Source organism: Ictidomys tridecemlineatus, chromosome 4 (genome assembly GCF_052094955.1).
Source record: "Ictidomys tridecemlineatus isolate mIctTri1 chromosome 4, mIctTri1.hap1, whole genome shotgun sequence".
NCBI lineage: Eukaryota > Metazoa > Chordata > Mammalia > Rodentia > Sciuridae > Ictidomys > Ictidomys tridecemlineatus.
This window is the reverse complement of record NC_135480.1, coordinates 161,833,799-161,846,713: the sequence shown is the minus strand read 5'-3', so window position 1 is coordinate 161,846,713 and position 12,915 is coordinate 161,833,799. Positions and strand designations below refer to the sequence as shown.

At 36.0% G+C, this 12,915-nt stretch overlaps 1 protein-coding gene across 2 annotated transcripts in view; it reads left to right on the top strand.

Moving 5' to 3' along the window:
• Window positions 1-12,915, top strand: part of Mllt3 (MLLT3 super elongation complex subunit) — a 266,718-nt gene that overhangs the window by 146,239 nt on the left and 107,564 nt on the right. For both annotated transcript variants that reach the window (XM_078047693.1, XM_078047694.1), the window contains exon 3: window positions 8,730-8,812. In XM_078047693.1, coding sequence (XP_077903819.1) covers window positions 8,730-8,812 — 83 coding nt within the window. The remainder of the gene's footprint in view (window positions 1-8,729; window positions 8,813-12,915) is intronic.

Here is a 12,915-nt window from a genome sequence, read left to right as displayed (position 1 = left end):
GATGCTGAAAAGAAGTTTTGTTCTTAACCCTTCCTTTAATGTTAGGTCACTTTTGAATGCTTTCTTGGAAGCATTTATTTTTTGTATTGAAAAGGGAATAAAGCTACACAGGAAAAAAGAAAAAGAAGAGGAAATAAAGCAAACATTAATTGAGAAGAGAAAAATTAAATAGATCATTCTCTTTGGGTGGATCATCAGTTTTTGCTATTTCTGTGACTTAGGTTGTAGTGGTCTCAGGCTAATTTTTTTAAATTGGAAATGAGTTTTCATTTAATATTATCTGACTGTTTTATAATACCTTGCCATTTCTATCACCTGAATACAGTTGTTCTCTGCATTTGTAAGAGGATACTTAAAGGGTCAGAATCACAAAAGGGATTGCATTGCTGTGGGGGAGAATATGGGCGCAGTACATTTAAAAGCGACTGTCTTAAGTCGCTTTTAACATCACTAAGCTGTGTGATGCCATGACCAAAATACCAGAAAACCTTAGAGGAGGAAAAGTTCCCTTTGCTCACAATTTCAGGCGTCTCAGTGCATGGTTCCTCATGCTGTTGCTGTGGGTCCAAGGTGAGGCAGCACCTCATGGCAGAAGGGCATTGTAGAGGAGAGCTGTTCACTTTGTGGTCGAGAGGGAACAGACAGAGAGAGCAGACAGAGAGAGGTAGGGTGGGAGGAACCAGGCAGACAGATGAAATCCCAACAGGCATGCCCCCCAGTAACCTACTTCCTCCAGCCATATCTCACCTGACTATAGTTACCACCCAGTAATCCTTCAAATTATCAATCCTCCAAATGGATTCATCCACTGATTAGATTATAGCGCTCAGAGTCTAACGATGTCACCTTCTGTGTATTAGCACAGAAGCTTTCAGGTAACACCTTATTTTCAAACCTCTACATTGACTCTTGAGTTGGAAAATAACCTTTTCATATGAACATATATGTTTGAGAAAATTGGAACTTCTCCACTCCAGTATTTGAATGTCATCACTCTTGTAAAGTTTTCCTTTTGCTCCGGCACCGTGTAAACTTTTTCTCATAGCAGTATTTCTTTAGCTTTCACTTGTGATCTTTCCTTTTCTTAAATTGTACTTTAAAATATGCTGCTTTTTTGGTGGTTATTCCTTGGTTCAGATGCTTCCTTCTGTGTGTGTTTAGGAACTCTGAAATTTCAAGGGGCAGATTTAAAAAGAAGAAGAAGAAGGCTGTCATTTAAAATTAGGTTATACAAATTCCCAAGAATTATATCTCCTAAGAAAATTTTTCTAATGAGGAAGGAATCATTACTTTCTTGGGAGATCCTAGCATTGGGAAATTTTAAGTTATGGGAAATGAGGTTGTGAAATGATAAAGCCAAACCCGTGTGGGGGTTAAATGGCAAATTCAGAATGGAAGAGAGGTGCAATTGGGAAATATGTAGGTAGGAGCAACTGCCCTCATCTCAATTGGAAAGGAAAAGCCGAGGAGGGGACTAAGTCAGGGTAGAAGCTTTGGGTAAGGTCAGGCTTTTCTTGGATTGTTTATATGTCTTCCTCTGTAAACGACATAAATATTATTGTTTCTTTTCTGCCAGGTCAACCTGTTCCTCCCCCCTTCTTCCAAGGTCTCAGTTTAAATGTCACCTTCTCGCAGAAGGACTATGATTCTAAACCCCATTCTCCTGGCCTACCAGCCTGTTTTATTTTTACCATAGCACTTATTAGTCAATGCTGTTTTTTTTTAATTTTTATTTTATTTTATTTATTTATTTATTTATTTTTAGTCAATGCTGTTTTATTTTCATGTAGCCCTAATTACTCAGATGCTTTTGAAACTAAAGATATTGAATTGTTGGCCCTCTAAATAAAAAGTAATACTAATGTTAGCTGTACTTGGGCCAAGCATAACACAGGGAAATCTGGGTAAGGCAATGCCAGAGGACTGTCCCAAGGGTTTTAACTTTTTTTTTTTTTTTTTTTTTTAAACAGAAATCATAAGGTGGTTCTTTAGGACACTGAACTCTTCAATGGCCTTTTATATATTTCATAATAGAATTAAAAACCTCTGAGAAGATCTGTATTTCAAAGGATCATTTTTCAGATGTAGTAGTGCACACTGAAATGAAGGTGTTCCTGCCAGTATAGGGAGTTCTTCATTACCTCCCTAGAGGATCACTTTCCATGGAGCAAATGTAGCTTTTCCAGAGGACCTTCTGAAATAGGACTGTTTTGCCTAAGATTTAACTTTTAAAAAATGGTAATCTCCTTGAGATAGAAAGGTCAAGATTTTTTTGTCTGAAAAACTCTCCATAAAATAATTAGGTCTGTCTCTAGGTTGAACTTCCTCTGAAGATGTAGTCTTGCTATTTCCCATCAAATTAGCCTGGAAATGTATTTCCACTGGGCTAATCATTTGAAGCAGTTCCACATACTAAGTATATAGGGAACTTGGGGCAAGTTGCTAGGAGAATGCCAATCAGTTTTAGTGAAAGATAGAAACTTGAAGAATTATTTAAATTCCCTAACAATTCATATTGTTATCTAGTCTTGGTCAGTTTCTGTGTTTTACTGGCTCATTTGTTGCAAAATCCTTCAAGAAATTATTATGAAAGTCGTCCTGTTTTAATATTATAATCCTAGTCCTGCAAGAGGAAGCATATTGATTTAAACTCAGCTGCATCAATAATCCTTATTTTATTTGTGCACTCCATTTTCCCCACCTGTACCTGCATTTATGAATATATGTGACAAAAGATGCTCTATATAGCTATATGCTTTATTTGTATTATCTTTCTTAATTCCTGTGCTCATACTTTCTGCTTCCCACTAGGCTTTGTATACTCAACTGCCAGGTTGTAACATATCTTTTTTTGGAGCTTAGGTTAAAGTTATGTTTCAGTAATTCAATTCAACTTCATAAGTGGTGCACTTGGTTCTGGGATGAAAGGAGTCCCAAGACAAAGCCTAACCCTTGGAAGCTCAGAATTAAGTAGGGTCAAGGGGGCCTCCATGGTATCAGGTACAGTAGAACTAGTTAATTTGATACAATGAGAGAGAGAGAGAGAAAAAAAAATTGAATCCAGAAAAGATAAGCTACCACTTTTGTTTTGCAGTATTGGCAGAAAGCTCTCCAAAGAAGATGTTGTTTGGGTTGGGTCTTTGTGTGACTCTGGAAGAGATAGACTACGGATGCACAGCTACTCCACTAGCTAACTGTATCTAGTTTGTATCATTAAAATTTCATGAAAGTTATAGAGTGAGCTTGTTTTGATACAGTTATTTATTGCATAGGAAACAATTTAGGATTTCAGAAGTATGTTTGCCTTTTAAAAGTCAACAAGGTAATAAGCTCAACATAATTCAAAATTTGTTTTATCTTGAATCCTTTTTCAGGAAAAGGAAGGTAGTAATAAAACACAAAGGGGGAAAAACAATTTTTGTTGTTTTTCAGAAATGGGCTGAACAGAAGCAATTGTAAATCTCTGTGTGTGTGTTTGTGTGCATGCATGCACGAACGCGCGCGCGCGCACACACACACACACACACACACATACACACACTCTTATAAAAATAAAAACAAAACCCAACTGTTGATTTTTGTTCTTTCCAAAATGTCATGAGTGTAAAGGCTGAGGCCATGTTTAGTGGCAGTGCGGTGAGCAACCCCCTGCTGCTCAGACTTCTAGACGCTGGCCCTAGACTTGCAGACGCTGGTGCAGCACTGTTTGGGACAGTGAGATGGGCTGTGCAGGACCCTGTTTTCCCTATTCCTGGGGGTTCTGATGTGGTGGAACTGAAGCGGGAAGGGAAGGAGTCCAAAAATGCTCAAGCTGGAAGGGACAATTGGCACAAAGCAGTGGTAATAACCAGTCTATATATAGAGAGAGTTTGGTGTGTTTCCTTCCTGAAGGGCTGCATGCAATAAATAAAGTAAACCAATAATTATCAATGGGCCAGTGAGCCATGTCTTTACAAAAGTGTTCAGATGGGCATAAATCACAGTGGCTTAGCAAACAGAAGTAAGGGATGCTCCAGAGAAGAATCTACCAAATGTTTACCTGAGAATTAGGGGAAAAACTTGTTGCCTAATGATCTTTCTTAAGCTTAAAAAGAGGTCTTACAGATCTGGTAGAGGTTTTTAGTTTAAATTGTCTTTTATTTATTTGGTACCCCAAATCCACCCTATTAATTAATTAAATTTATTTTTTTGTATATATAATTTATTGTATCAGTACAAATTAATTTATTAATCTAAGGAGCATTTATTTTTTGGTACCAAGCATAGCTGTGTATCAAATATTTTTCTCCTAGAGGAGAACATTAAAAATCCCAGTAAATAATGCTTATTTATTAATAAGTAAGTGTCTGACTTATTTTGGGTTAACCAAATTCTGACCTTTTTTTTCTTGTGTATGTTTTTTTTTAAAATGTCAGTACTAAATTGTTAATGGTCAGTGTATGTGGTTAGCATTATGCCACATATATTTTTGGATCTATATTGTGTTTACTATTTTGAAAAGCTGTTTTAGGGAAGTAAAGTCCAATTATTTATTTTTTGCAAAAATAAATGAATTTTGGATATCATGTCCTGATAGATCACTGGTGCACATGATTACTTGGCAGAGAGTTTCAGAAATGTGGCCCAGTTAGAGCCTTGGAGTACATGCGTGGTGAAGTATGGACGGAGAGCAGAGGGGAGCTGTTACTTATGGCTCCAGAATGTCAGATTCTGAATGGCCTTAGGGGTCTTCCAACCCAAATGGTTAACTCAGTTGCCTAGAACATAGTACTGTGCAAGTTATATAACTAGTTCCGCTTTGGGTATTAAGTTGTCAAGAGACAGCTCCTCTGTGGCAACTCTGTATTACTTATACCAATGTTTTCGAATTCATGTTGATTACAGGGAGTTTTCAGAAGAGTTTGGTGGATATTAGTTCATCACTGCTATTGGGAAGGCAGTGTCAGTGGCAATGGCAAATCAATGGAGGGGAACATGAATCTTTAAAAAAAAAAAAACAAAACTCAACAAACACTTGAATACCTATTATTTAACTCACTTTCAGTGCCAGGAATCACAGATGTGAAAGATGATATAGTTGCTTCCTCATGGGGCTCAGGGTCTGATGGAGGAGGCTAGGAGGTAAACGGGGTCATCTGCCTACCTGTTAAGTGCAACTGGAGAAGGTTGGAGGAGGAACAAGGGTGATGTTCAGAAAGACCTAATATCTGGCTGGATTTTGTCAGAGAAAGAAAAGCAGCCAGTGATTTCTGTGGAATAAATAGGCATAGGTTTAAGAATCAATAGTAATCCTCCCATTTTATGTCCCTTGAAAATTTAGGAGTCTTTCTATATGTGAGTATCCCTTTAGTAACTCTAGATTTGGCCATTTATTTCATGGATATTAAGGACAGTCTGATTTTTTGAATGCATTTTTTATTTGGTCTAATTGTGATTATTTTATTTTGGTACTGGATTGAACCCAGGGGTTCTTTACTATTGAGCCATATCCCCATCCCTTTTTACTTTTCATTTTGAGACAGGATCTTACTAAGTTGTAAGGCTGGCCTCGAACTTGTGATCCTCCCACCTTAGCTACAGCATCAGGTGAGGATTATCTGATTCTTGAGCAGTCAAGATTTAGAATATTAAAATTGAGGGGTTTGGTATGTTTAGTTCTCATAAATTTAACACATGGCTAGTGATCACAGAAAATGGATTCTCAATGAAGAAAGAAAAGAGTTGCTGTGTGAAAGAAGGTGGCCCTTCCCAAATACAACTGTGTTTAAAAATGAGTGCTTTATGTCTAAAGCAATGGCTAAAACATCATTTAGTTCTTAACTCCCCCGACAACTTTTTTTTTTTTGAAAGAACTAGCTCAGCAGATCATATTGATTCTGATTATAAGATATCCAAATAAATAAATTCCTGATTTGACTTTCTTCAGATTAGACCGGTAAATCTATGTGAACATTGTTACTGATTTTCTGACATGTTTATTGTATATAAAGTTTTACTGTTTGTTTCTTATTAAGAACGCAGGGTGCTTTACATACATTGTTCATTGTTATTGATGAAAACATTGTACTTAAAAAATAATTGAGGTATGAGTTGGTAAACATTTTTCTTATAAAACCAGACCTCTATAGAGTATTAATACATAGCAGATCATTTCCTTTAGGGGGTGGAAAAAATCCAAGACCTTCAACTCTAAGATGTGCTCACTAACAGCTGTTTCCTATAATAGGAGCAATTTGCATGCAGAACAGAGAAAATGAATTATACAAAAGGGTGTATAGAGGAATAGCTGTAACTTCTTTGGCATGTGCAGCAGCCCACAAAATAAACTTCCTTCAGATGACATTGGCGTGATTAATCCCAAGCAACCTGGACACTAAAACTGCTGTTCTCTGTAGTCTGGAAGTGCCATGAGTGTAACTCTAGCCACTCAGTTGGCGTGGGGTGGGGCTGCTCTGTGCATTTAGTGGGCATCTCCCCCCCCCCAAGTGCTTAGGGAATTTGAATATTCATGACAAGTTGGCAGGTGGTCAGTGGATATAAGACTGACAGTTACTCCAATAGGTTATTAGATCAACCTATCAGGTTAAAGCAGAATGGCTTCTTCCTGAATTACTTCTGATATCAGTCAGGGGAAAATTTCCTAAGGTTGGTCAGACATCAAAATCTTGCCTTCCGTGCACCTCTTGTAACCGGATGGATACTTGGAGCATGTCTAAACCATTTTCATTGTACATTATCAATGTCCCTTTTTGTAATAAAAATACCATGTTTGTAGTACTCTCCATAGAGTCTCCTTGCGTATTCTACCCATGCTTGCAGGTGGAGGATGGTGTTATCTCCTTGTTAAAGGGAAAAGCATTGGAAGCTGTCTGGAGACTTATCTGTTGAGGGCCAGAGACTGAGTATTCTTATCTAAATCCAGTTCCTCTACTTGCTTTCTCCTTTAGATTTTCAAGGTTTCATGGTGACTGCATGTTTTAGGGATAGATTTTCTCTCTCACATGAGTCACTGATTGAGAAGTTCACTGTGCCAGGCTCTGTGCTATGTCTTTTATGCATATCACAAAGTCCTATTGGGCTGCTAGACAAAGTATCATAGATTGGGTGGCTTATAAACAACAGAAACTGATTTCTCACAATCCGTGGTGACTGGAAGTCTGAGATCAGGGTGCCAGCATTGTTGGGTTCTAGCGAGGATCCTCCTCAGGGCTACAGACTCCTGTCTTTTTCCTTCTCATGTAGTGGAAGAGGCCAGAGAGCTCTTTGGGGTCTCTTTTTAAGGGGACTAAACCCTTTCAAAAGGGCTCTACCCTAATTACCTCATCACCACCTATAGGCCCCATCTCCAATATTGTTTCCATCAAAGGTCAAGGGGTCAACTTATGAATTTTGAGAGGACACGAACATCCACTTTATAACTGCCACATGCCAGTCTGCTTAATCTTCATAGTGTCAGGAAGAGGAAACTTTGCAGAGGTAGCTTGGAGTTTGAGGTGGATCACAGATTGGCAGTCAGAGCTCTTGACATACTATCTTCCTGAGATAAACATTTTTTTTCTGTCCTTGAGGGAGGGAATGGAAGTTAGCAGGTGAGAGTCTTGACTCTATGGTCATAAGAAGCTCTGCTGAGTGATTCAGTTAATGCTCTGGTGGAGGGGGGTGAGGTAAAAGGAGAAGGGATGGTAGTACTAGAAGGTCCTTATGAAGAAATTGGGATTTGAATTGCACAAAGAATACTGAGTATTTCAAGGTGTAGTGGAAGGAACAGCAGGAGGACTGGGAACAGGTGGGAGATGACAAAGAGAAGCCTGGCAAGGTAAGCCTGGGGCGGCTGCAGAGGACTTGACATACCAGAGTCTATGGCCTTGTTTTTTAGTTTTACTGAATATATATATGGTTTTTACTTTGTGAAACTACAAAACTGTAGTCCTAACCTGAATAACAAAACTGTAGTCTTAACCTGGATAATTAAAATTGGCTTCTGATTGATTTTGGTTGAATGAAAATTTTAGTGGGATGAAATCTTAGCTTCCTAGGATCTCTCTCATTCCCCAAGAGCTTACCTAATGGTTTTGCTTCCTTCTAACTCCATAGAAATGCAGATGCCTTATTGTTTGTTATATATTCTTGTGACGTGATTAGATTTTAAGTGTTTGTATGTTTACCAGTATTTCAATACTTTCCTTTTTTGGAGGGTGCGGGTAATGAATTTTAATGGGCATCAATAAAGATGATGGACTGTGGGTTGGCGATTTCTTAAGGAAGGAGGCTGGCATAGACATCAGGGTATCTCAAACAAGTGAGCAGTTTAGGTAGAGAGTGATTTGTATCTAAGCCCAGATATAGGGCTTTTGTTAGGAAATTTGTCATTATTTTCAAGCTTTGAGCCATACGAGCTATCTTTAATTTACCTAAGGCTTTAGAGCAGGTGATAACAACTGAAGTCCACTCATTAATGATCATAGTTGCTTGATGAGCTATGCTCCACCAAGATCTCAATAAATCACTTACATGTTTGCTCAAGATAGGAAAAATTATTGTTGCAGATGCTAGAGAAGAAATAAAGACTACAAAAGACAGTCAACCATGGGACTGATAAGGAGTTGTGAAAACTGGGGGTGATCTAGATATAGAATGGGATATCTTTCTTTCTTTTTATTTTTTTTTGAAAGAAGAATGTCTTTTGTCTATTATTCTCATCTTTCCTATTCTCTTTTTTAATGTTGCAGTGTGCAAAGATCCACCTTACAAAGTAGAAGAATCTGGGTATGCTGGTTTCATTTTGCCAATTGAGGTTTATTTTAAAAACAAGGTATGTAATCTTTACCCATTAATCTCTCAGAAGATCCTCCTTTCACCAAATGTTTAAAATGATGTTGACTTGTAAACACTTCTATGACTTGATGATTTTAAAATAAATTAAACTTGTCTTCCTAGAATTTTGGCTATCATTACTCTTAATCATGGTAGAGGTAACTATGAAAAGATAATTTCAGTGATATGAAGTAAAATTATATGAAATTCATCAAGTATTCCTTTTTAATAGAAGAGTGATTACCATGTTGCACAAGATTGATATGTTTTGGTAAAATAGGAAAGAGGAATTATGGTTTTTCAGTGAAATGCTCCTTTTCTCATTTCATACTTCTAGAATTTTTGAGGCTTACAAAGAACAATCTCAAGTTATCTTTAGGTAATACCTACACACATATACAGTAATTTCAACTAGAGACATAATGAATTCTACTGGAATCGAAAGTTTTCAACAGTACCTATGTGACAGAGTATACTGATTATATAATATTGAATAAATTGTCCAGCTTCTCTAGGGCTACGTTTCTCATTTATAAAATGGGGAGATAAGACTGTTTACCTCATAAGGTGGCTATAAGGATTACATAAAATGATGACTCTAAAATTTTTAAAGTATTTAGAACAATGTCTCCTGTATAACTAAATACCTAATAAATTCTAGTATTTTTAATCATACTGTTCGTTATTTTTCTTCCAAAGGTATTATAGTTTTTACATGCCCTGAAGTGAGAAAATTCACTTGAAAAAAAAAAAAGGAATTAAGCAAATACAATTTCATCTTATTCAAGCCAGTGCTCCATAAAATGTGGTTCTTGTGATGGCATCGGCATTATTACCCAAGAGCAAGTCAGAAAAGAGATTCTCAGAATCTACCCAGATCCAGAGCATCAGAACCTCTGGTGTGCAACCTACAGACATGCATATTTAGCAGTCCTTTGATTGATTCTGATGCTCAGTAAAAGATGAGAATCAAAGATAAGCCACTCTGTGCAGTACCTGCCACTGGAACAGTGTCCCACTGGCTTTTTATATGCAAGGCTCACTTTGAAATCAATGAAGATTGCTTTCTGCTGAAGAGATAATTACTTTTAATTAATTTATATTAACACTGTCCTAAGAATGACAAGATGGATTTTATTTTTCATACCCTATCTCTTTATGTACCACATTTCTGTGGCACCATATTTCTGTAAACCTTCGATCCAATTAGTTGGGGTTTCTTTATTATTGGTATTCTTGTGACATATTAGACAGTAACGTTTCTCCACAGTTCAGCGTTCAAGTGCTTACTTGACAGTATGCTGATATGTATGTTATTTTGTTTAAGATTTGTAAAAATGACTTTAAAAACTTTTTAGAAGTAAGTACCGCTAACCCTACTTTACAGAGAAGGAAACCAAGTCATGGAGAATTTGAGTAGCTAATCCAAGATCTCACATAGTTAACAGTGTTAAAATCAGATTTTTGATCTAGATCTTTCTCTCCATTGGCTCTACTAAACATTTCTGCCTCAAAAATAATGTTTGCTAGAATAATTACCATCTTTCAGAGTGGTTACAACACTGAGTTGTTCATATATCTCTCATCAAATAAGAATTTGTTGAAATACATTGATATTTGCATTTATATTAATAGACTGATCTATTTTTTTTCTTGTTCTCATTTCAAACTGAATTTCCCTTAAACTTTTGGCTTTCTTTTTTTTCTTGTTTTAAAAAAAAAACCTATGATATAATTTACTTACCATAAAACTCACCCTTTTAAAGTTCACCGCATGGTGGTTTTTGGTATATTCACAGAGTTGTGCAACCATCACCACTAATTTCAGAACATTTTTATCACCCCATAAAGAAACACTGTACCCATTAACATTCATTTCTCATTCTGTCTTCCAGTCCCTGGTATCCATTAATCTGTTTCTTTTCTTTATAGGCTTTCCTCTTCTGGACATTTTATATAAATGGAACTATAAATATGTGGCCTTTTGTGTCTGGTTTCTTTCACTTAATATCTTGTCAGGGTTTATCCATGTTGTAGGATATATCAGTACTTATTTGTTCTTAAAACTGAATAATATTCCATTGTATAAATATGTCACGTTTTGTTTTTTCATTTGTAAGTTTGGCTGTTGGACTTGTTTCTACTTTTTGATGATCATGCGTAATGCTTATAATGAATATTCATTTACAAGTTTTTGTGTGGACATATGTTTTCAAATCTCCTGAGTATATACCTACATAGAACTGTTTGGCCATAAGGTAATTCTGTGTTTAACTTTTTGAGGGATTGTTAAACTGTTTTCCAAAGTGACTGTCCCATTTTTCATTCCTATTAGCAATGTATGAAGGTTCTAATTTCTCCAACACTTGTTAACTTTCCATGTTTCCTTTTGACTATGGTCATCTTAATGTGTGTAAAGTGGTATCTCCTTTTAGCTTTGTGTTTTTTTGATGACTTAAGATGTTGAACATCTTCATATACTTATTGTCTGTTTGCTTATATTCGTTAGAGAAATGAATACTCTAATCTTTTTCCCATTTTACAGTGTATTTTTAATTTAAGTGGTTTTATTTATGAGAAGAAATTCAGAGCCTTTTTCTTAGCCCTACCTTTTAAAAATATTTTGGAAGTTTGATGAAGATCATATGATGCTTTTCTTTTTTCTTGTTACATTATATCCAATGTTTCAATTTCATCTAGGGATTGGGTTATACTTTAGGAAGAATCTAGCCCTCTAAGCCCAAAAGTCTTGACTCAAAGAAATCAGAGGATAAGCAACTAGGATCTCTTGAGGTTATGGATAAACCTCTCTTTCATCATCTGAGGTTGACATTTTTCCAGCTTCAGTTTGAAAACAATAGTGTAGTGACATCTCTTACTTTTTTTGTTTGTAGCTTTTCTGGTCATTTTTATAAAATCTATTTTTTTTAATTGCCCACCTTTTTACTGTATATAAATATCTGGAACCTTTCCATACACTAGAATTTAAAAAAAATCACTGAAGAATGAAGAGGCACCATGTATTATTTCTTACCTTCCCACTGTCTACTTCAAACTCATGGAGCAGAATAAAAAGCAAATTATAATGAAGACACTGAAAGCACTTGTACCCGTGACTTAGACACGTTTACTTTATGAGAGATGTTGGTTTCTTAAAATATGAAAGAAGAAAGAGGCACATGAGATAGAAGCAGTTCTTCCTTTGTTATAAACATTTAGACTGAATGCCATTAAGAGCATTTCTCTGTTTAGTATTTAAATTTGTTTATTTTCTGGTTTTAGGTTTTCCTTAAGATTTCATACTTGATAATTACTGCTATTTTCACATGAGCATAATGAGACATACACATTTTTCAGTGTTTATAATTTAAAAATGTTAGGATCTTCTTAGTGGGCCATATGTAGATATTTGGATTAATAAATGGGACTTAATAACACGTAATATCATACAGTACTTAAGTCTCAGAATATGGTGATAATCTGAGTTGTAGAAGTAAATACATAAAAATGTGTGGATACATATATACACATATATAATACATATATATGTGGTTGTGATAGCATTGATGTATGTTTTTTAAAATCAATGAGATGAGTAAATGGTATTTTGGAAATGCACATATGTGATATAAGAGCATGTGTCAGAATAACAGTAGAGGAATTTAAAGGCATTGGTTATGAGGGGGGGAGGGGGGAGGAGAAGGAGAAGCTTTTATCTACACAATTTTTTTTTTTTTTTTTAAAGAAAGCGTTAGCCTGGCATGGTGAAACATGCCGGTAATCCCAATGACCCAGGTGACTGAGACAGGAAGTTTGCAAGTTCAAGGCCAGCCTCAGCAATTTAGCAAGACCCTATCTCAAAATTAAGAAAAGAAAAGAAAAAAAAGGACTGGTATTGTAGCTCAGAATACCCCTGGGTTCAGTCCTCAGTACCAACAACAACAGCAAAACAAAACAACAACAACAACAACAAATTTAAGAAGGAAGTAAAGCAAATTTAGTGAAAGAGTTCTTTTAATCTCAGTGGTAAGTACTTGGATGTAGTATTTAAGTACTTTTTATATGTTACTGATTTTTTAAAATATATATATTTTTATTGTA